Source organism: Ranitomeya imitator, chromosome 1 (genome assembly GCF_032444005.1).
Source record: "Ranitomeya imitator isolate aRanImi1 chromosome 1, aRanImi1.pri, whole genome shotgun sequence".
Classification (NCBI taxonomy): Eukaryota; Metazoa; Chordata; class Amphibia; order Anura; family Dendrobatidae; genus Ranitomeya; species Ranitomeya imitator.
The window spans coordinates 837,117,052-837,140,034 of NC_091282.1; the positions used below are offsets into that span (position 1 = coordinate 837,117,052).

The following is a 22,983-nucleotide window of genomic DNA, read 5'->3' on the forward strand; positions in this document are numbered from 1 at the left end:
ATGGGGTATCAGCGTATTCAGGACAGACTGCACAACAACTTTGGGGTCTAATTTCTCCTGTTACCCTTGGGAAAATAAAAATTTTGGGGTGAAAAGATCATTTTTGTTTAAAAAAAAAAAAAAAATTGTCATGGTCTACGTTATAAACTTCTGTGAAGCACCTGGGGATTCAAAGTGCTCACCACACATCTAGATAAGTTCCTTTTGGGGGTCTAGTTTCCAAAATGGTGTCACTTGTGGGGGGTTTCCACTGTTTAGACACATCAAGGGCTCTCCAAACGACTTGGCGCCAAATCTGCGTTGAAAAAGTCAAATGGCGCTAGTCCCCTTCCAGGCTCTGCCATGCACCCGAACAGTGTTTTACCCCCACATATGGGGTATCGGCGTATTCGGGGGAAATTGTACAACAACTTTTGTAGTTAATTTTCTCTTTTTACACTTGTGAAATAAAAAAAAATTGTTTCTGAAGTAAAATGTTAATTTTTTTTTCCTTCCACCTTGCTTCAGTTCCTGTGACGCATTTAAAGGGTTAATAAACTTCTTGAATGTGGTTTTGAGCACCTTGAGGGGTGCAGTTTTTAGAATGGTGTCACACTTGGGTATTTTCTATCATGTACACCCCTCAAAGTGACTTCAAATGTGAGGTGGTCCCTAAAAGAAAAAATATGGTTTTGTAAATTGTTGTAAAAATGAGAAATTGCTGGTCAACTTTCAACCCTTATAGCTTCCTAACAAAAAAAAAAATTACTTCTAAAATTGTGCTTATGTAATGTAGACATGTGGGAAATGTTACTTATGAACTATTTTGTGACCTATCGCTCTTTGATAACATAAAAATTCAAAGTTTGAAAATTGCAACATTTTCGCCACATTTCCATCTTTTTCATAATTAAACGCAAGTCATATCGAAGAAATGTTACCACAAACATGAAGTGCAATATGGGTTGGAGATCAGCCCCAATTTTCCTTAGGGTGCTCATGTGGTAGTTGTTGTCCTCTGTCTTTAATCCAGGAGGCTGTTTCTGGGATCCTTGTAGCTCTGTGGATCTGTTCGTCTATTCCCAGTGGATGGTATCTTGTAGGAATGGATTCCTCAGTGATAGTAGGTGTAGTTTTCTGTCTTTGGCTACTTTCACACTAGCGTTTTCTTCAATCCGTCACAATGCGTCGTTTTGCAGAAAAAACGCATCCTGCAAAAGTGCTTGCAGGATGCGTTTTTTTCCCCATAGACTTGCATTGACGACGCATTTGCGACGGATTGCCACACGTCGCATCTGTCGAGCGACGGATGCGTCGTGCTTTGGCGGACCGTCGGGAGCAAAAAACGCTACATGTAACGTTTTTTGCTCCTGACGGACCGCTTTTTCCGACCGCGCATACGCGGCCGGAACTCCGCCCCCACCTCCCCGCACCTTACAATGGGGCAGCGGATGCATTTCTCCATTGTGCAATGCGCTAAACGCTAGCGTCGGAATCTCTCCCCGACGCATTGCGACGGGGAGATTCCGACGCTAGTGTGAAAGAAGCCTTTACTGTGTGAACAGATCCGAATGGACCTCAGAGCTTGACTGTAAATAGTTTTTTGTTTTTTCTTGGATGAAAGCTGTTCCATCTAAGGCTACTTTCACACATCAGGTTTTTTGTTTCGGGCACAATCCGGCAAGTTTTGGGGAAAAAAAAAAAACGGATCCGTTTTTTCCATTGAGTTGTATTAGCACCAGATTGCGCCTGATGGCCAGACGTTTCATCCGTTTTTTTTCCGGATCCATCCAAATAGTTGTTTCCGGCGGACGGAGAAAACGTCCAGATGAACGTTTCTTCGTCTGGCGAAAAAAGTGCTCAGCGACGGAACCGCCCAAACACATGTGAAAGCATGAATCCGGCCTCCGTATCCGGTTTCCAAGCATTTTCCATTGAGTTCATGCAGATCCTTTTTTTTTTTTTTTTTCAGGAAGTCAATGTAAACTCTATTGTAAACCTAAAAACCGTATCTGGCAGAATAGCGGATCCGTTGCATCCGTTTTTACACTATTTGCAATGGATCCGGTTTTTCAAACATTAGCCGGATTCTGCCTGAAACTGAAAACCTGATGTGTGAAAGTAGCCTAAGATATGTTGGACGTCCTGTGGGCATGGTAAATTGATGTTTGTATGGTGGTGTCCAGAAAACGTATTTGGGACTTTGAGAAGTTGCGGGTGAGCTTGATGGTTGGTTGGAACTTGAAGTTATTGTGGAAGCTGAGCAGATAATCTCATGAGCCTGTCCAGATTATTAGCAGATCATCAATGTAGCGGAAGTATGAAGAAAAAAAGGGGAGGGAGTTTCTCCGGACACCAAACCATGAGATAAAATCAAAAACCTTTATTCAGCACGTCATTGAAAGTAATAAAAGAACGGTTCTTTTAATCATGGCATGACGTGCCGAATAAAGGGTTTTGATTTTATCTCATGGTTATCTGCCTCCCCTTTTTTTCTTCATTGTGGCTGTGCTTACCAGTGGGAACGGCACTCGCCTGCTATGGTACGCATTAAACTTGGCCTCATTTGGATTCATTTGCTGTGTTGCAAGCTCCCTAACCGCCTATCGTCTCCTCCGTAGCGGAGGTGTGCTATAGATTTTGTAGAGCAAGATGACAAAAGCTCCTCCTACTTGGTGGGGATTTAGGGTTATGTGCACACATTGCGGATTCTCTGCGGATCCACAGCATTTTTTTGCAGTGCAGAAACGCTGCAGATCCACAATTGATTTACAGTACAATGTAAATCAATGAGAAACTCTGCGGTTTAAAAGAAGTAGCATGTCACTTATTTTTTGTGAATCTGCAGCGTTTTTGTACCCATTCCATTATAGAAAACCGCAGGGGTAAAAATACGCAGCAAATCCGCAAGAAAACCACAGCAAAAATGCACAAAAAACGCGACAAATCCGCATGTCTGTTTTCTGCCATGAGAGGCAGAATCCGCACCAGAAATTCCTAAGCCTAATCCGCAACGTGTGCACATAGCCTTATCACATTGATCCATTGTGAAAAGTGAATGGATAAAGTTCAGAGTTTACCTATTTCGGTATTTAAAGACAGTAGAAAAAATGGAGGCTATACAGATTACACAAGAGAGACTACAGTCTGGCTACTTTCATACTAGCGTCGGAATCTCCCCGTCGCAATGCGTCGGGCCGAGATTCCGACGCAAGCGTTTGTTGTGCTGCACAACGGAGGCAGCGGATGCATTTCTCCGGCGCATCCGCTGCCCCATTGGGAGGTGGGGCCGGAGTTCCGGCCGCGCATGCGCGGTCGGAAAAAGCGGTCCGTCGGCTGCAAAAAATGTTACATTTAACGTTTTTTGCTCCCGGCGGTCCGCCACAACACGGTGCAACCGTCGCAAGACGTGTCAATACGTCGCAATGCGTCGCTAATGTTAATCTATGGGGCAAAAACGCATCCTGCAAACAACTTTGCAGGATACGTTTTTTCCCCTAAACAACGCATTGCGACGTATTAAAAAAAAACGCCAGTGTGAAAGTAGCCTTACATGCATATAAATATAGACACGGATGTGTGATCGTGGTGTAACTCTGTGGTCTGTCGGCATTGATTGTTCAACTCGAGCTCCGTTCAGAGCATCTCACCACCTACTGTACTTGGTTTCCATCCATCTCTGCCATTTTCTGCCTCCTGTAAAGCCAGAGCTGTCTATCAAGGATGATGGGGCAGAAGACTTCCCTCCCCAGGTCCATGTAGTGATAGGAGTGCAGCCTAAGGGTACCGTCACACAGTGCCATTTTGATCGCTACGACGGTACGATTCGTGACGTTCCAGCAATATCGTTACGATATCGCTGTGTCTGACACGCAGCAGTGATCAGGGATCCTGCTGAGAATCGTACGTCGTAGCAGATCGTTTGGAACATTCTTTCGTCGCTGGATCTCCCGCTGTCATCGCTAGATCGGTGTGTGTGACACCGATCTAGCGATGCGTTCGCTTGTAACCAGGGTAAACATCAGGTTACTAAGCGCAGGGCCGCGCTTAGTAACCCGATGTTTACCCTGGTTACCAGCGTAAATGTAAAAAAAAAAAAAAAAAACAGTACATACTTACATTCCGGTGTCCGTCAGGTCCCTTGCCGTCTGCTTCCCGCACTCACTGACTGCCGGCCGTAAAGTGAAAGCAGAGCACAGCGGTGACGTCACCGCTGTGCTGTGCTTTCACTTTACGGCCGGCAGTCAGTGAGTGCGGGAAGCAGACGGCAAGGGACAGACACCGGAATGTAAGTATGTACTGTTTGTTTTTTTTACGCTGGTAACCAGGGTAAACATCGGGTTACTAAGCGCGGTCCTGCGCTTAGTAACCCGATGTTTACCCTGGTTACCCGGGGACCTCGGCATCGTTGGTCGCTGGAGAGCTGTCTGTGTGACAGCTCTCCAGCGACCACACTACGACTTACCAACGATCACGGCCAGGTCGTATCGCTGGTCGTGATCGTTGGTAAATCGTATAGTGTGACGGTACCCTAAAAGGAAGGCTAGATAGCATATTTTACTTGGGTGGAGAGGCATCTGCAGAACAAGATAATAGTATCTGCTGATACTGGACAGTTCAGTAGTAAATGGAGGTGAAAGATAGTCAGCACAAATGCATCTGAAACTTCCTACTACTGGTTAGAGAGGTCTGCTAAATGTAGTTAATACTTAAAAGGGTGTTCTGAAGTATGGAGCTATTCCCTATCCATAGGGGCTTTTCAGAGCTTCGGTTCCCTGGATCATTGGGGGGTCTTTGTGATTGGACCACCAGCAATTGAGATGTTATCCTCTTTTCCACGCATCGGGTAGAACTTCCATACTTCAGACTTTAATAATTGGCATTTGGGGCTGTAAGTTGGTATCTGCAGTTGGTATATAAATAATAACAATTATTATTATTATTATTAGGCCTTGGGCAGCCCAGGCATTGCAGTATTTATACAGACCATGAAATAAGCCATCGGTATTAGCTGAGTGTCACAATCAGCTGAATAGTCAAGTAAATAAGGCAGCACACTGCAGCGCTAAAACATGCAACCATGAAACACGAAAATTTAACTGCATTACTGCACTAGAAATATGAAAAATGAGAGCGTTTAGCGCATAAAAATGGCCAATTTTATGTGTACCTGGTAGCCCCTTTACGGCATCTCTCTTATACCAGGTCCTAAACTTGCCTTACCTCGCTGAGAATAAACGTCTCCATCTGAATGGGTACATGTGAAACAATCAGCTGAATAGACTGCAGGTGTAGATGCATGTGCCTCCCAAAAAATAAATAATGTATAGAATTTTTAGTGTCCATTCAAGATTTTGAATAATTATCCCATTGAAGCAAATAGAACAATAACACAATGCCATGAACAGCTACTAGAGTATACAACCTCCAAAACCACAGACTGGGATTCCTTGCAACTTAATATGTTCTGTGGACTGAAGGTGTAGCGCACTAGTTGAAGGGAACCTGTCGGGTCCCCCGTGCCCCCAGAACCACCAGCAAGTTGTCTGCATATATACGGTAAATTGCATGCCTAACATTCCTGTGTTAACCCCTTAGTGACTGGGCCGAATTTTTTAAATCTGACTAGTATAACTTTGTGGTAATAACTCTGGAACTCTTCATTATATCCCAGTGATTTTGAGATTGGGTTTTTTTTTTTTCATAACATATTCTAGTTTATGATGGTAAATTTAAATTTCTGCATTATAAAAATATCAGAAATGTTACAAAAATGTAGAAAAATTAGAATTTTTTTTATGATTATCCCTCTAAGGCCTTTCACATTTCCGTCTTTTTAGATCCGTCACAATCCGACGTTATGGGCAAAAAACAGATCCTGCAAATAGACTTGTATTAGCGACGGATTGCGACGGGTGGGCACACGTTGCGTCCATCGTGCAACGGATGGGCACACGTCGCATCCGTCATGTTTTGGCGGATGCGACGCACAAAAAAAGTTCAGTGTAACTTTTTGTGCGTCGCGTCCGCCATTTTCGACCGCGCATGCATGGCCGAAACTACGCCCCTTCCTCCCCGGACTGCAGAATGGGCAGCGGATGCGTTGAAAAACTACATCCGCTGCCCACGTCGTGCAGTAATTTCACAACGTACGTTGGCCCGACATTTCCTTCATGTCTGATTTACATCAGCACCATTTGTGAAATGTTTTATTTTGTTAGAATTTTCATAGGTTTAAAAATGTAGCAGCAATTTTTTCAATTTTTTTCAAGGAAATTTACAAAACCTATATTTTTAGGTACCTATTCAGTTTTGAAGTGATTTTGGGGGTCCTATATATTGGAAACCCCAAAAGTGATTCCATTAAAAAAAATTTTAAAAAAACCCTCAACATATTTAAAATTGCTTTCAGATAGCTTATTAACCCTTCAAGTGCTTTTCAGGAATTAGTACAAAGTGGCATAACAGGAATGGAGACCTTTATTTTTACCACTTGTCTCTAACTTCTGAACGCTGTAGCCAGCAGACTCTAAGGCCATTATTTGGCAATGAATTGCCATTGCAAACATCATGATCATGCGATCAAGATCTTAGGGTGCCTATGGTGTTAGAGGAAGCCCCCACACAATATTAACCATCTAGACGCTGTAGTCTTTGACACAGCATTTAATGGGTTAAACAACTATAGCCAGTAGCAACACTAATCGTGGCTGATGCAGCAAGTTGTCAGCTATAACTAAAGTGTTTCTGAAGTCCGTTTGATATGTAAATGAGGGCTGTGACTAGTCGATGGGTTGTTCATGTTGCTGGCGCTATACTTGCCTTACGCTTTCCCTCTCTTCTTTGTTCCTCTGAAGTCGGGTGTACTTGTGCCAGCCTCAGAAGCGCACTGCGTATGATCGGAAGTGCAGAAGACTACCGATTATGCACAGTGCGCCTCTTTACAGCCAGCAAGTGTACATCTGGCTTCAGAGGATCAGTTATGCGAGGAGGAGAAACCGCGCACATGCGGGAGGTAAGTATAGTGCTAACGATAGGTTCACAAGGGACCTGACAGGTTTCCTATAAAGGGGTTTTCCCACAAACAAATTACATTTTAAAGGGAACCTGTCACCCCGAAAATCGCGGGTGAGGTAAGCCCACCGGCATCAGGGGCTTATCTACAGCATTCTGTAATGCTGTAGATAAGCCCCCAATGTTACCTGAAAGAGGAGAAAAAGACGTTAGATTGTACTCACCCAGGGGCGGTCCCGCTGCTGGTCAGGTCAGATGGGCGTCTCTGGTCCGCTGCGGCGCCTCCCATCTTCTTTCCATGACGTCCTCTTCTGATCTTCAGCCACGGCTCCGGCGCAGGCGTACTTTGTCTGCCCTGTTGAGGGCAGAGCAAAGTACTGCAGTGCGCAGGCGCCGGGCCTCTCTGACCTTTCCGGCGCCTGCGCACTGCAGTACTTTGTTGTGCCCTCAACAGGGCAGACAAAGTACGCCTGCGCCGGAGCCGTGGCTGAAGATCAGAAGAGGACGTCCTGGAAAGAAGATGGGAGGCGCCGCACAGACCAGAGACGCCCATCTGACCTGACCAGCAGCGGGACCGCCCCTGGGTGAGTATAATCTAACGTCTTTTTCTCCTCTTTCAGGTAACATCGGGGGCTTATCTACAGCATTACAGAATGCTGTAGATAAGCCCCTGATGCCGGTGGGCTTACCTCACCCGCGATTTTCGGGGTGACAGGTTCCCTTTAATGAATAGATCTTTTGAATAATGTGTCTGACCGTACAGGAACATGGTCTGATCATACCACAGCTCCTGGGTAAGGGAGGAAGCAAGAGAATATACAGAGATGCTCCTCACAAAATTAAAATATCCTCAAAAAGTTAACTTATTTCAGTTCTTCAATACAAAAAGTGAAACTCGTATATTATATAGTCATTACAAACAGTGATCTATTTCAAGTGTTTGTTTCTGTTAATGTTGATGTTCCCACAATCATGGGGAAGACTGCTGACTTGACAGGTGTCCAGAAGGCAGTCATTGACACACTCCACAAGGAGGGCAAGCCACAAAAGCTCATTGCTAAAGAAGCTGGCTGCTCAGAGTGCTGTATATATTAATGGAAAGCTGAGTGGAAGGAAAAATTGTAGTAGAAAAAGGTGCACAAACAACTGGGATAACCACAGCCTTAAAAGAATTGTTTGGAAAAGGCCATTCAAAAATTTGAGGGAGATTCGCAAGAAGTGAACTGTTGCTACATCTATGGGGTATTGTCAAGAGGAAGATGAGACACTAGACCCAACAAAGCAGACAAGTTGAAGGCTGCTATCAAAGCAACCTGGGCTTCCATAACACCTCAGCAGTGCCACAGGCTGATCACCTCCATGCCACGCCACATTGATGCAGTAATTGATGCAAAAGGAGCCCTGACCAAGTATTGAGTGCATTTACTGAACATACATTTCAGTAGGCCAACATCTTGGATTTTAAAATCATTTTTTCAAGCTGGTGTTATAAAGTATTCTAATTTACTGGGATAATGACTTTTGGGTTTTCATTGGCTGTAAGCCATAATCGTCAACATTAACAGAAATAAACACTAGAAATAGATCAGTCTGCTTGTAATGACTTTATATAATGAGTTTCACTTTTTGTGTTGAAGAACTGAAATAAATTAAGTATTTGATGATCTAATTTTGTGAGAAGCACCTGTATATTAGTGAGGGATCACAGCTGATTTTTTCGCTAAATCTAAAATGTTTTACCTCACAGAAAGTCAGCTGCAAACCCGTGCTGTCCTGTCTGTATACTCTTTTCTTCCCCTACCCAGGAGCTGTGATATGATCAGACATGATCCTGTCCGGTCAGTCCCAGCCATTACACAGCAGGGGCACACTTATTTGGAATAAGCAGTCCTGTGTGTACATGAGGAATAGCGCCCCTTCTGGCCATTTTCTCCAGGCTTCCTTTTGCAGTTGATCTCTAGTTTGCCTTTGATTCAGAGTTGGTGGAGGAGACCAAATGCTATGATCTCTCCAATACAGAACACAAGTGAGATAAATAACTTGCTAATCTTGGTCTTTCACATACCCTGTAATACAATGGGTGTAGTTTTAGTTTAGTTTTATTTTACTACTTTATTTTATTATGATAAATCCCACTTTTCATATCAATTATGTTTATTTTTATGACCTTTTGTTTGCACATTAAATGCCTTTAAAAAAAACTTCTATTGTTGTATTGAGACACTTTTAGGGAGAGTCCTGTCACTGGATGAAGCCAGTGAGGTTTTGACACCAGTCGCTGCCACTGATCAGCTGTTCTCAGTGCTGACCGGTTCGGTCTGCAGTACTCGGCAATGGCCTCTACACTGTAGAAGCAGCTGTGATATTCAGCTCTGGCTGCTGCCGGCATTGATCGGCGGCAGTGACTGGTGTCTGAACCTCATCGATCAGATCAATGACCTATCCAAAATGATGGGGTCATCATTATAAATGTACAACAACCATTTAATGAAGTGTTCAAAAATGGTTACTACTTGGTCAAAGAGACATTTGCAACAGCTTTTTGCCACTTCTGAAGACTGACGTACCATGTGCTTGAATAGTTGAAAAAGATAAATAGTTACTATTTCACAAATGAAAGCAGGGTACTTTTCACCTTGTGGGCATGTAAACCTTTGCATATGTGTGATTGCGTGCTGTCTCTGTTTAAAGGGACACTGTCACCAGACTTTTGCCACCTAATCTGATAGTGGCATAATGTCGAAACAGAGACCCTGATTCCATCAATGTATCGCTTACTGGGCTAATTGCTGTAGTTTTTAATAAAATCAGTTTTATCAGGAAGAAATTATCACTAGAGGACTAGTAAACGTGCTGCCATATAGTCTTCCATATTCATGAGCTCTGTATAGCCCCCCTCCACTGATTGGCAGCTATCTTTGTGCACTGTGCATAGGCAGAAAGCTGGCTATCAGTGGTATGGGCGGGGTTATACAGACCTCAGCATTTAAAGAATTGCTTGATCTGCTGCAGAAGAAATTGATTCTATCAAAACTGTAGCCAAGTAAGTCACTGGAATCTGTGTGCCAGATTTCCTTTAGTAAGTTTTAACATGCAAATCTCTTTTGGATGTGTATTAATCTGCATGTTTTGTATCTCTTAGGTTTGTTTTGGCAGTGGGAAGTGCAGTCTTTGATGCCATGTTTAATGGTGGCATGGCTACAACCTCAACAGAAATTGAATTGCCAGATGTTGAACCTGCTGCTTTCCTTGCTTTGCTGAAGTAAGTTCTTGGACAGCTTTATACTTCATCCAACTCTAAAATTTGAAGCAGGATCTTTGATTTTTTCCTACTTTTATCTTGAAGTGCTTAGCAGTGTGTAAACACAAAAGAAAATGGCAGTTCACGAACATCACACTTTTCGTGCGAGGTGAAACATCAGATTTGCTTATCCAATCAAGTGGTAAAAATAAATATTTAAAGGAGTTGTCCAGGAATAGACTGTGCGTCGTCACGGCCGTGGCATGCGATTAGGGATCAGCTGACGCCGCACAGTCTGAAGAAGGCGGAAGGAGATGAGTGACAGGCAAAGATATGCACTACGCATGGCCATGAATCCCAGCCCCACAGTGTAAATAAATCAGAAGACACTGCGGGGCGGGATCTCGGGCAGCGCGGCCGCACAGGCATAGTCATCCTGACATCAAATGATGTCAGAAGACGGGCAGCGCTAACTGCGCATGCCCACGGGATAACATAACAGCGCAGGCTCCGGGACAGATTCAAACAACGCTGAGGAGGTGGCGCCCAGCGCCAAAGGGGTATGAATGATGGCTGTGCTGCATCTAATTAGGGGAGAAAGACCCACCTCCCTGGCGATTTCACGGTATGAGGGGGCACATTTTATAAGTGTTTATTTCAGCGTGTGCAGGGAGCATAACGAAAAGAGCCACCTTGTCAGAATGCAGCATTAGTGCTGCACAAGGTGGCTCTTTTAGTTACAAACGCCAGGGGAGGGGGGGGGGAGTGACAGGTTCCCTTTAACATAAAGACAGAATGTAACATTTCTCCGCAACAAGACCATTAGTATGAGGCATACAGGTAGGGCCAGTGTAACATTTCTGTTACCTGTATGCCCATATTAATAGGTCATAAACGTCCTGGAGGGTGACAGTTTCCGTTTAAAGAAAATATAACGTTTTCATAGGATTGTGCATGCTTTTCTAGAGCAAATGCATAAAATGTAGCGGCGCATGTAATCTGCAAGGGTTGAACAGTAAAATCCAGCTAGAGTAAAATGCTCACTTTAATATCTGTATCTTGCACTGTTTTGACATGGATTTTTAAAGTAAATACCGTATATGAAATCTGATTCTATCTTTACATCTTCATTGCACTAGGAGTAAACTTAATATTAGAATTGCATAGTATATGCATTTCTGCATAGAGGCTATATTTGCATACAGTGGGTATGGAAATTATTCATACCCCTTTAAATTTTTCACTTTCATTGCAGCCATTTGGTAAATTCAAAAAAAGTTCAATTTTTTTTTCCTCATTAATGTACACTCTGCACACCAACTCGACTGAAAAAAACAGAAATGTAGTAAAGTTTGCAAATTTATTTAAAAAAAAAAACCTGAAATATCACATGGTCATAACTTCCGACCCTTTGCTCTGACTCATATTTAAGTCACATGGTGTTGCTACTTAAGAGAAAATGAATATTCATTTCTCTTAAGTAGCAGCACACGTGACCACCGTACAGCAGCAGGAAGCCGGTTCCTGACACTGCGCGCTACAGAAGAGCAATAAATACTCACTGCTCTTTGTGTGCACAGTCCCGGTGAGTATTCCGGCAGCTGTCCTCTGCTTGTGAGCAGCACTTGATGTCCCTGCCATGCGCTGCTTACAAGCATAAAGCAGTTGCTGGCATCGGAGCAGGACGCTGCAAGGGAGCGCTGCGTAGGTGAGTGTAATGTTTTTGTTTTGTTTTTGTTTGTTTTTTTAATGTATTGTGATGGAGCCATGCAAACTAAGATGGGGGTTGGGGGGAAATCATACCAAGATATTATTATTAAAGAGAAATTAATATTCACTCCATGGGTGTGGAATGTAGTGAATATTCATTTCTCTTTAGCAGCAGGAGTTGGCTCCAGCTTCCTGTAACCCGCAGCTCCGCCAGTGCCGTTCCCCCACCTCCCCACCATAGCCAGACTATACACCGTACCCCACCATACATCTGGACAATAAGACGCACCGCCCATTTTCCTCCACATTTTTGAAGAAAAAAAAGTGCGTTTTATAGTCCGAAAAATGTATTTTTTCCTTCCATATTCCATAAAGTCACTTGAAATGTGATGTGGTCCCTAAAGTTTTTTTTTTTTGTAAATTTTGTTGGAAAAATGAGTAATTGATCAATTTTAAACCCTTTTAACTTCCTAACACTAAAATTCTTTAAAAAAAAATGATGCAAATGTAAAGTAGACATATGGGAACTGTTAGCTGGATTTTCATTTTTTTTAACTGTTGTACCACACGAAATTACGCGGCTTTGGGAAAATGGCCGCCGCGATCTCTTCTGCGCACGCGCGGCATCCCGCGGCCATTTTCCTGAAGCCCCGTGCAGCAGAGCACTACATCTGCGCACGCGCGGCCCCAGGAAGATGGCCGCCCGCACCGATGAAAGGAATGACAGCGCAGATCGCGCGCTGTGTCTTCACGTGGGCACAGGGAATCCGGACCTTGGACATGCGCACACCACTACGCCACCAACGGAAACCTGGGGAAGAAAAGAACGCTGTGAACACGCCCACCTGACCAGACCAGCCTGATTGACAGGCGAAAACGCCGACTTTGGTAATGTATTTCTCGGCATACATGGGGAATCAGGGTACACTACATACCACCATAGTAACGCACAGCACAGGCCCTATTTAACAGTATTTATATCTCAATCTCAAAAAACGGGGTGACAGGTTCCCTTTAACCCCTTCCCGACCTCTGACGCCACATAGGCGTCATGAAAGTCGGTGCCAATCCGACCCATGACGCCTATGTGGCATCATGGAAAGATCGCGTCCCTGCAGATCGGGTGAAAGGGTTAACTCCCATTTCACCCGATCTGCAGGGACAGGGGGAGTGGTAGTTTAGCCCAGGGGGGGTGGCTTCACACCCCCCCCCGTGGCTACGATCGCTCTGATTGGCAGTTTCAGTTTCAACAGCCAATCAGAGCGATTTGTAATATTTCACCTATTATAACTGGTGAAATATTACAATCCAGCCATGGCCGATGCTGCAATATCATCGGCCATGGCTGGAAACACTAATGTGCCCCCACCGATCGCCCCCCCCAAGCCACCGATCTGTCCGGTACACTGCTCCGGATCCCCTCCGTCCTGTGCTCCGCTCCCCCCGTGCTCCAATCACCCCCCTGTGCTCCGATCCAACCCCCCTGCACTCCGATCCAACCCCCCTCTCCCCTCCCCCCCCCCCCCCCCCCCCGTGCATCATCCGGCAGATTCGTTCCAAAGTGCATTTTGATCACTGAGATAGGTTATATCACAGTGATCAAAATAAAAAAATAGTAAATGACCCCCCACCCTTGTCACCCCCATAGGTAGGGACAATAAAAAAAAATAAAGAATTTTTTTTTTCCCACTAAGGTTAGAATAGGGTTAGGGCTAGGGCGGATTTACCGCAGTTTTTCTGCGCATTTCACTGCGGTTTTACAACTGCGATTTTCTATTGGAGCAGTTGTAAAACCGCTGCGGAATCCGCACAAAGAAGAGACATGCTGCAGAATGTAAACCGCTGCGTCTCCATGCAGTTTTTCTGCAGCATGTGTACAGCGATTTTTGTTTCCCATAGGTTTACATTGAATTGTAAACTCATGGGAAACTGCTGCGGATCCACAGCGTTTTCCGCAGTGTGTGCACATACCTTTAGAATTAGGCTATGTGCACACGGTGCGGATTTGGCTGTGGATCCGCAGCGGATTGGCCGCTACGGATTCGCAGCAGTGTTCAATCAGGTTTACAGTTCCATGTAAACCTATGGAAAACTAAATCCGCTGTGCCCATGGTGCGGAAAATACCGCGCGGAAACGCTGCGTTGTATTTTCCGCAGCATGTCAATTCTTTGTGCGGATTCCGCAGCGTTTTACACCTGTTCCTCAATAGGAATCCACAGGTGAAATCCGCACAAAAAACGCTGGAAATCCGCAGGTAAAACGCAGTGCCTTTTACCCGTGGATTTTTCAAAAATGATGCTGAAAAATCACACACAAATCCGCAACGTGGGCACATAGCCTTAGGGTTAGGGTTGTGATTAGGGTTATGGCTACAGTTGGGATTAGGGTTAGGGGTGTGTTGGGGTTAGTGTTGTAGGTAAAATTGAGGGATTTCCACTGTTTAGGCACATCAGGGGTCTCCAAACACAACATGGCGCCACCATTGATTCCAGCCAATCTTGTATTCAAAAAGTCAAATGGTGCTCCCTCACTTCCGAGCCCCGACGTGCGCCCAAACAGTGGTTTACCCCCACATATGGGGTATCAGCATACTCAGGACAAACTGCGCAACAATTACTGGGGTCCAATTTCTCCTGTTACCCTTGTGAAAATAAAAAAATGCTTGCTAAAACATCATTTTTGAGGAAAGAAAAATGATTTTTTATTTTCACGGCTCTGCGTTGTAAACGTCTGTGAAGCACTTGGGGGTTCAAAGTCCTCACCAAACATCTAAATTAGTTCCTTTGGGGGTCTAGTTTCCAAAATGGGGTCACTTGTGGGGGGTTTCTACTGTTTAGCCACATCAGGGGCTCTGCAAACGCAACGTGACGCCCGCATAGCATTCCATCAAAGTCTGCATTTCAAAACGTCACTACTTCACTTCCGAGCCCCGGCATGTGCCCAAACAGTGGTTTACCCCCACATATGGGGTATCAGCGTACTCAGGAGAAACTGGACAACAACTTTTGGGGTCAAATTTCTCCTGTTACCCTTGGGAAAATAAAACAAATTGGAGCTGAATTAATTTTTTTGTGAAAAAAAGTTAAATGTTCATTTTTATTTAAACATTCAAAAAATTCCTGTGAAGCACCAGAAGGGTTAATAAACTTCTTGAATGTGGTTTTGAGCACCTTGAGGGGTGTAGTTTTTAGAATGGTGTCACACTTGGGTATTTTCTATCATATAGACCCCTCAAAATGACTTCAAATGAGATGTGGTCCCTAAAAAAAAAAAAATGGTGTTGTAGAAATGAGAAATTGCTGGTCAACTTTTCACCCTTATAACTCCCTAACAAAAAAAAATTTTGGTTCCAAAATTGTGCTGATGTAAAGTAGACATGTGGGAAATGTTACTTATTAAGTATTTTGTGTGACATATCTCTGTGATTTAATTGCATAAAAATTCAAAGTTGGAAAATTGCGAAATTTTCATAATTTTCGCCAAATTTCCGTTTTTTTCACAAATAAACGCAGGTACTATCAAAAAATTTTACCATTGTCATGAAGTACAATATGTCACGAGAAAATGTCAGATTCACTGGGATCCGTTGAAGCGTTCCAGAGTTATAACCTCATAAAGGGACAGTGGTCAGAATTGTAAAAATTGGCCCGGTCATTAACGTGCAAACCACCCTTGGGGGTAAAGGGGTTAAGCGAGTCATCGCGCCCTCTGAACTGTGAACGTCACAGCAGAGGACCCGGGAGACGGAGCCGCACGCAGCGCTGGAACGGGGGACAGGTGAATATACTCACCTTCCTGGCGCGTCCACGGTCCCTGCCTCTCCGGTGGAGATCGTGGTGTGCGTTCAGTGTTTACGCATACCGCGATCTCTTGGGAGCGTCACTCTGTGGGGGCCGGACTGCGCCGGCGCTTGCGCAGTCTATAAAGGCTTCGGACAGAGTGACGCTCCCAGCGTTATATTATATACATATATATATATATACACACACTATATAATAAATATATATATATATATATATATATATATATATATATATATATATATATATATATATATAATTATTATAGATTCAAAGAAGCTTTATTGGCAGGACCAAGTACACATCAGTTTTGCCAAAGCAAGTGTATAAAGGCAATACTTCCTGACATGCACTGCTCCTCTATCACTCTCATGATAACCTGGATGTCGTCATGAGAGTGATTGCAGGCTAAAAGATCATTTTTGAGAAAATAATTTTTTTTTTTTTTTTCATGGCTCTGCGTTATAAACTTCTGTGAAGCACTTGGGGGTTCAAAGTTCTCACCACACATCTAGATTAGTTCCTTTGGGGGTCTAGTTTCCAAAATTGGGTCATTTGTGGGGGATCTCCAATGTTTAGGCACACAGGGGCTCTCCAAACGTGACATGATGTCCACTAATGATTGGAGCTAATTTTCCATTTAAAAAGCCAAATGGCGTGCCTTCCCTTCCGAGCCCTGCCGTGCGCCCAAATAGTGGTTTACCCCCACATATGGGGTATCAGCGTACTCAGGACAAACTGGACAACAACATTTGGGGTCCAATTTCTCCTATTACCCTTGGCAAAATAGGAAATTCCAGGCTAAAAATCATTTTTGAGGAAAGAAAAATTATTTTTTATTTTCATGGCTCTGCGTTATAAACTTCTGTGAAGCACCTGGGGGTTTAAAGTGCTCAATATGCATCTAGATAAGTTCCTTGGGGGGTCTAGTTTCCAAAATGGGGTCACTTGTGGGGGAGCTCCAATGTTTAGGCACACAGGGGCTCTCCAAACGCGACATGGTGTCCGCTAACAATTGGAGCTAATTTTCCATTCAAAAAGTCAAATGGCGCTCCTTCCCTTCCGAGCCTTACCATGTGCCCAAACAGTGGTTTACCCCCACATGTGAGGTATCGGTGTACTCAGGAGAAATTGCCCAACAAATTTTAGGATCCATTTTATCCTGTTGCCCATGTGAAAATGAAAAAATTGAGGCTAAAAGAATTTTCTTTGTGAAAAAAAAGTACTTTTTCATTTTTACGGATCAATTTGTGAAGCACCTGGGGGTTCAAAGTGCTCAATATGCATCTAGATAAGTTCCTTGGGGCGTCTAGTTTCCAAAATGGGGTCACTTGTGGGGGAGCTACAATTTTTAGGCACACGGGGGCTCTCCAAACGTGACATGGTGTCCGCTAAAGAGTGGAGCCAATTTTTAATTCAAAAAGTCAAATGGCGCTCCTTCCCTTCCAAGCCCTGCCGTGCGCCCAAACAGTGGTTTACCCCCACATATGAGGTATCAGCGTACTCAGGACAAATTGGACAACAACTTTCGTGGTTCAGTTTCTCCTTTTACCATTGGGAAAATAAAAAAATTGTTGCTCAAAAATAAGTTTTGTGACTAAAAAGTTAAATGTTCATCTTTTCCTTCCATGTTGCTTCTGCTGCTGTGAAGTACCTGAAGGGTTAATAAACTTCTGGAATGTGGTTTTGAGTACCTTGAGGGGTGCATTTTTTTAGAATGGTGTCACTTTTGGGTATTTTCAGCCATATAGACCCCTCAAACTGACTTCAAATGTGAGGTGGTCCCTAAAAAAAATGGTTTTGTAAATTTCATTGTAAAAATGAGAAATCACTGGTCAAATTTTAACCCTTATAACTTCCTAGCAAAAAAAAAAATTTGTTTCCAAAATTGTGCTGATGTAAAGTATACATGTGGGAAATGTTATTTATTAACTATTTTGTGTCACGTAACTCTCTGGTTTAACAGAATAAAAATTCAAAATGTGAAAATTGCAAAATTTTAAAAATTTTCGCCAAATTTCCGTTTTTATCACAAATAAACGCAGAATTTATTGACCTAAATTTACCACTAACATGACGCCCAATATGTCACGAAAAAACAGTCTCAGAACCGCTAGGATCCGTTGAAGCGTTCCTGAGTTATTACCTCATAAAGGGACACTGGTCAGAATTGCAAAAAACGGCAAGGTCTTTAAGGTCAAAATAGGCCGGGTCATGAAGGGGTTAATAAAGATCTGATTTAAGGGCACAAAAAATTAAAAAATTGCAAAATTTTCAAACTTTTCGCCAAACTGATTGATGAAGAGAAAGCCTGCATAAGAAAGCAGAGACAGTGGCGCCAGCACTGAAAGGTCACCGGGCTTCAGATGTCACAACAACATTGCAAGAGAACTCCGGGACCACGAGTGCCTGGAACTACGCCAGCATGGGAGGGGAATATAGTTTTTTATTGGGGCCAAACATTTAGTTCAAAAAGGGTTTGAGTTCAAAAAGGGTTTGTCCTAGTAGTAGACAACCCTTTTAAGTTTTATATCTGGGATCGTTGGGGAGAAAAATCACATTTTATTCCTTCTGCAATTTAACACACTACTCAAGTGTTTTTTTTTCTTTTTATATACCGTATATTTTTTCACGAACTGAGTGGCATCACTAATTTAAGTTCCCTGATATCATTTTCAACAGTTCCCGATGCCACTCGGGTCGTCATCTAGCAGTTTGTGACCTGCCAGATTGCCCAGCAAGCACTGGAGTCCCTTTTCATTGTACCGTATTTTGCAGTTTATAAGACTCACCCCAAATTTTGAGGAGAAAAATGGATAAAAAAAACTTTTTTTTAATAAAACGGTGGTGCTTATAATCCATGCATCTTATTGCTTACCATGGGTAGTGGCTGCAGCTAAGCGTGGTCCCAAGGTCACTGATGAAGGAGACAAGAGCAGAGTGTTGCTGCAGGCTGGGATGAGGGGGTGTTCGGATGTGCGCCGCTGCGGGTGTCCGGTGATGCGGGGGCTCTGCCGACATTTTGTGAAAGCCGAGAACCCCCGCACTTACATGGCTTACTATGCAGTGGACTCCGGGAAAATGGCTGCCGGGGTGGCGCATGCACAGATTGAGATCTCGGCATCCAAGCTGCTTGAGGTCTAGTGTGAAGTTTCCACAATCCGTGATGGTTTGGGGAGCCATGTCATCTGCTGGTGTAGGTCCACTGTGTTTTATCAAGACCAAAGTCAGCGCAGCTGTCTACCTGGAAATTTTAAAGCACTTCCTACTTCCCTCTGCCGAAAAACTTTTTGGAAATGTAAATTTCATTCTCCAGCAGGATTTGGCACATGTCCACACTGCCAAAAGTACCAATACCTGGTTTAAAAACATCAGTATCACTGTGCTTGATTGGCCAGCAAACTCGCCTGACCTTAACCCCAAAGAAAATCTATGGGGAATTGTCAAGAAGAAGATGATACACCAGACCCAACAATACAGACGAGCTGAAGGCTGCTATCAAAGCAACCTGGGCTTCCATAACACCTCAGCAGTGCCACAGGATGATCGCCTCAATGCCACACCGGGCTGATGCAGTAATTGATGCAAAAGGAGCCCCGACCAAGTATTGAGTGCATTTACTGAACATACGTTTCAGTAGGCCAACATTTTGGATTTTAAAATCATTTTTCAAGCTGGTGTTATAAAGTATTCTAATTAACAGAAATAAACACTTGAAATAGATCACTCTGTTTGTAATTACTCTATCTAATGAGTTTCACTTTTTGCATTGAAGAACTGAAATTAACTTTTAGGCTGTGTGCACGCGTTGCGTTTTTTTCGCGGATTTTTCGCGCTTTTTCGCTTAGGATGCATATGTATGCTTTTTTTTATCATTTTAGAATGCATTCTGCAATTTTTGTGCACATGATGCATTTTTTTCCGCGGTAAAAAAAAAGCAGCATGTTCATTAATTTTGCGTTTTTTTTCCACGGTTTTCCCACTATATAATGCATTGGGAAAGCTCCGGGAAAAAAATGTAGGCGGATTTCTTGCAGAAAATGTCCTGTTTTCTTCAAGACATTTCTGCAAGAAATCCTGACGTGTGCACATGGCCTTAGATGATATTCTAATTTAGTGAGAGGCCCCTGTATAAGTAAATAAGTAAATGCAAAAGATGGTGGCAATCAGGTAGACTATTAGTCAGTGTGGTCTGTGTGCTGCTGTCGGTGCCTGTCTTGTGATTTATTCAGCACTGCTGTCCCTTTCCTTACTTTGCTCTTATGATTCAGCAATACATAGTGGATGCTTTCCTGAAACGGAAAGTACTTGCAAGCAGCATAATACAAAGAATAGCAAGTTTACCCAGAATCCTTTGCAGTAGGCGGAGCTATGCAAATCATCTCTTTCCACCCCTGTCTAATCCACAGCGCTTGGAATCGCCAAGCGTGCAATGCTGCGGATTAGTTACTAAATTTACACAGCCAACCAATTCCTACCTGTGGACACGTGTTTCGGGCTTTAGGCCCTCATCAGCACAGGGCTGGAATTGGTTGGCTGTATGGAGTGGGGCTCGGTGAGCAAGCGATACATATATGCTAGCCACCTTAGGGAGAGACCCAAGTTGGGCTAAATGTAGCGGGACGAAAGAGACCGAAAAGCCCTCTACTTAAAGGAAATACATAGTGGATGCTTTCCTGAAACGGAAAGTACTTGCAAGCAGCATAATACAAAGAATAGCAGGTTTACCCAGAATCCTTTGCAGTAGGCGGAGCTATGCAAATCATCTCTTTCCACCCCTGTCTAATCCACAGCGCTTGGAATCGCCAAGCGTGCAATGCTGCGGATTAGTTTCTAAATTTACACAATTGTCCACAGGTAGGAATTGGTTGGCTGTGTAAATTTAGAAACTAATCCGTTTTTTGGATGTGCAGGTCAGGTTTTTGAAATGTATTCTCTAGCCTTCTGATCGTGCACTCCGCCTTCTAGCCACAGGTGTTTTAATTACAGCAGGTCCAATACCCCTCCATAGAGAGAGAGAATTTTAGTCTAGGAAGAGGTTTCACATGTACCCATTCAGATGTAGACGTTTATTCTCAGCGAGGTAAGGCAAGCGTAGGACCTGGTATAAGAGAGATGCCGTAAAGTGGTTACCAGGTACACATAAAATTGGCCATTTTTATGCGCTAAACGCTCTCATTTTTCATATTTCTAGTGCAGTAATGCAGTTCAAATTTCGTATTTCAAGTTTGTATGTTCTAGCGCTGCAGTGTGCTGCCTTATTTATTTAACTAGATACGAGTTGGCGACTCTAGGTTCAGCACCTGTTCACACTTAGTCTATGTTTGGATGTGCAGGTCAGGTTTTTGAAATGTATTCTCTAGCCTTCTGATCGTGCACTCCGCCTTCTAGCCACAGGTGTTTTAATTACAGCAGGTCCAATACCCCTCCATAGAGAGAGAGAATTTTAGTCTAGGAAGAGGTTTCACATGTACCCATTCAGATGTAGACGTTTATTCTCAGCGAGGTAAGGCAAGCGTAGGACCTGGTATAAGAGAGATGCCGTAAAGTGGCTACCAGGTACACATAAAATTGGCCATTTTTATGCGCTAAACGCTCTCATTTTTCATATTTCTAGTGCAGTAATGCAGTTCAAATTTCGTATTTCAAGTTTGTATGTTCTAGCGCTGCAGTGTGCTGCCTTATTTATTTAACCAAAATTGTGTAACCTGACTGTACAATGCTAGATGCTTGAGCGCTCTGTCTTGTAATTTTCCTCAGTAAGAAAAATCACAGCATTTGGCGAGTCTTAGGCTATGTGCACACGTTCAGGATTTCTCGCAGAAAATTCCTGAGAAAAACCTGATCTTTTCTGCAAGAAATCCGCAAGAAATCTGCATGCGGTTTTGCCGCGTTTTTTTTCCGGACATTTCCCAATGCATTTTGTAGTGGGAAATCCGCAAAAAAAAACGCAAAATTAATGAACATGCTGTGGTTTTTACCGCGATGCGTTTTTTTCACGGAAAAGACCGCATCATGTGCACAAAACATGCGGAATTCATTCTAAATGATGGGATGCTTATTGTATGTGGGTTTTTTGCGCTTTTAGGGTATGTGCACATGATGCGGATTTTGACGCGGATTTGGAAAATCCGCAGTGCAAAACCGCTGCGGTTTTCACTGCGGATTTGTGTGCAGTTTCTTCTGCGGATTCCTCTGCAGGTTTTCAACTGCACTTTCCTATTGGTGCAAGTTGAAATCCGCTGCGGAATCCGCAGAAAGAAGTGACATGCGCCTTCTTTTTTTCCGCAGATTTTTCTGCATCGTGTGCACTGCGGATTTTGTTTTCCATAGGGTTACATTGTACTGTACGCCGCATGGAAAACTGCTGCGGATCCGCAGCGGTCAAATCCGCTGCGGATCCGCGGCAAAATCCGCATCGTATGCACAAAGCCTTATAGCGTTTTTATCGGGAAAACTCGCGAAAAAAAACGCATCGTGTGCACACAGCCTTAGGCTATGTGCACACGTAGGAAGTGTGGTGCAAAATTTTCTGCGCTAAATCTGCATCTCCTGGCAGAATCCGCAGGTGCGTTTTTTGTGCAGATTTTACCACTGCGGATTTCTATAATGGAAGGGTGCAGAAACGCTGCAGAACTGCACAAAAGAAGTGACATGCACTTCTTTGAAATCTGCAGCGTTTCTGCGCAGATTTTTCTGCACCATGTGCACAGCTTTTTTTTTTTTACATTGTACTGTAAATCACAGTGCGGATCTGCAGCGTTTCTGCTGCAGAAAAACCTGCTGCAGTTCTGCACTAAATCTGCTTATTCAAAACACCCTGCTCAAAACCAAAAGGACCTTATGATCTAGTCATTGAGAGCCATTATGTCAGTCATATGATAGATCTGTGTTGTTTTTTTTTTTTTTTTAAGGGAATTGTTTTCTTTTACTATAATGAGACAAAAATAAATTTGGCCGCAAGTGTGAATAATTCTGTATTGGCCAAATACTAGGCAGAAAGAGCTCAATTAGTCTTTAAATATATTGTATCTAAACTTGGTAACTTCAGGGGTCCATACCTCCTCTGGCATTAACATCCACATGAAACCTGTGCACCGGCAACTTCATAGCATCGAGGAGATCTATGCGTGCCTTACATCAGGCACAATCGCAGCTCTATAGAACATGTATAGATACACATGTATGTATGCATTGGCACACAACTAAATTGCAATTTTTCATTGTCCTATTGCCAT

General features: G+C 43.4%; 1 protein-coding gene across 2 annotated transcripts in view; it reads left to right on the forward strand.

Annotated features, from left to right (window-relative positions):
* Positions 1–22,983, forward strand: part of BTBD2 (BTB domain containing 2) — a 133,397-nt gene that overhangs the window by 38,207 nt on the left and 72,207 nt on the right. Inside the window, exon 2 of one of the 2 annotated variants that reach the window (XM_069740647.1) lies at positions 10,136–10,255. The exons of the other annotated variant lie outside the window; for it this stretch is intronic. Coding sequence (XP_069596748.1) covers positions 10,136–10,255 — 120 coding nt within the window. The remainder of the gene's footprint in view (positions 1–10,135; positions 10,256–22,983) is intronic. 2 annotated transcript variants of the gene reach the window in all.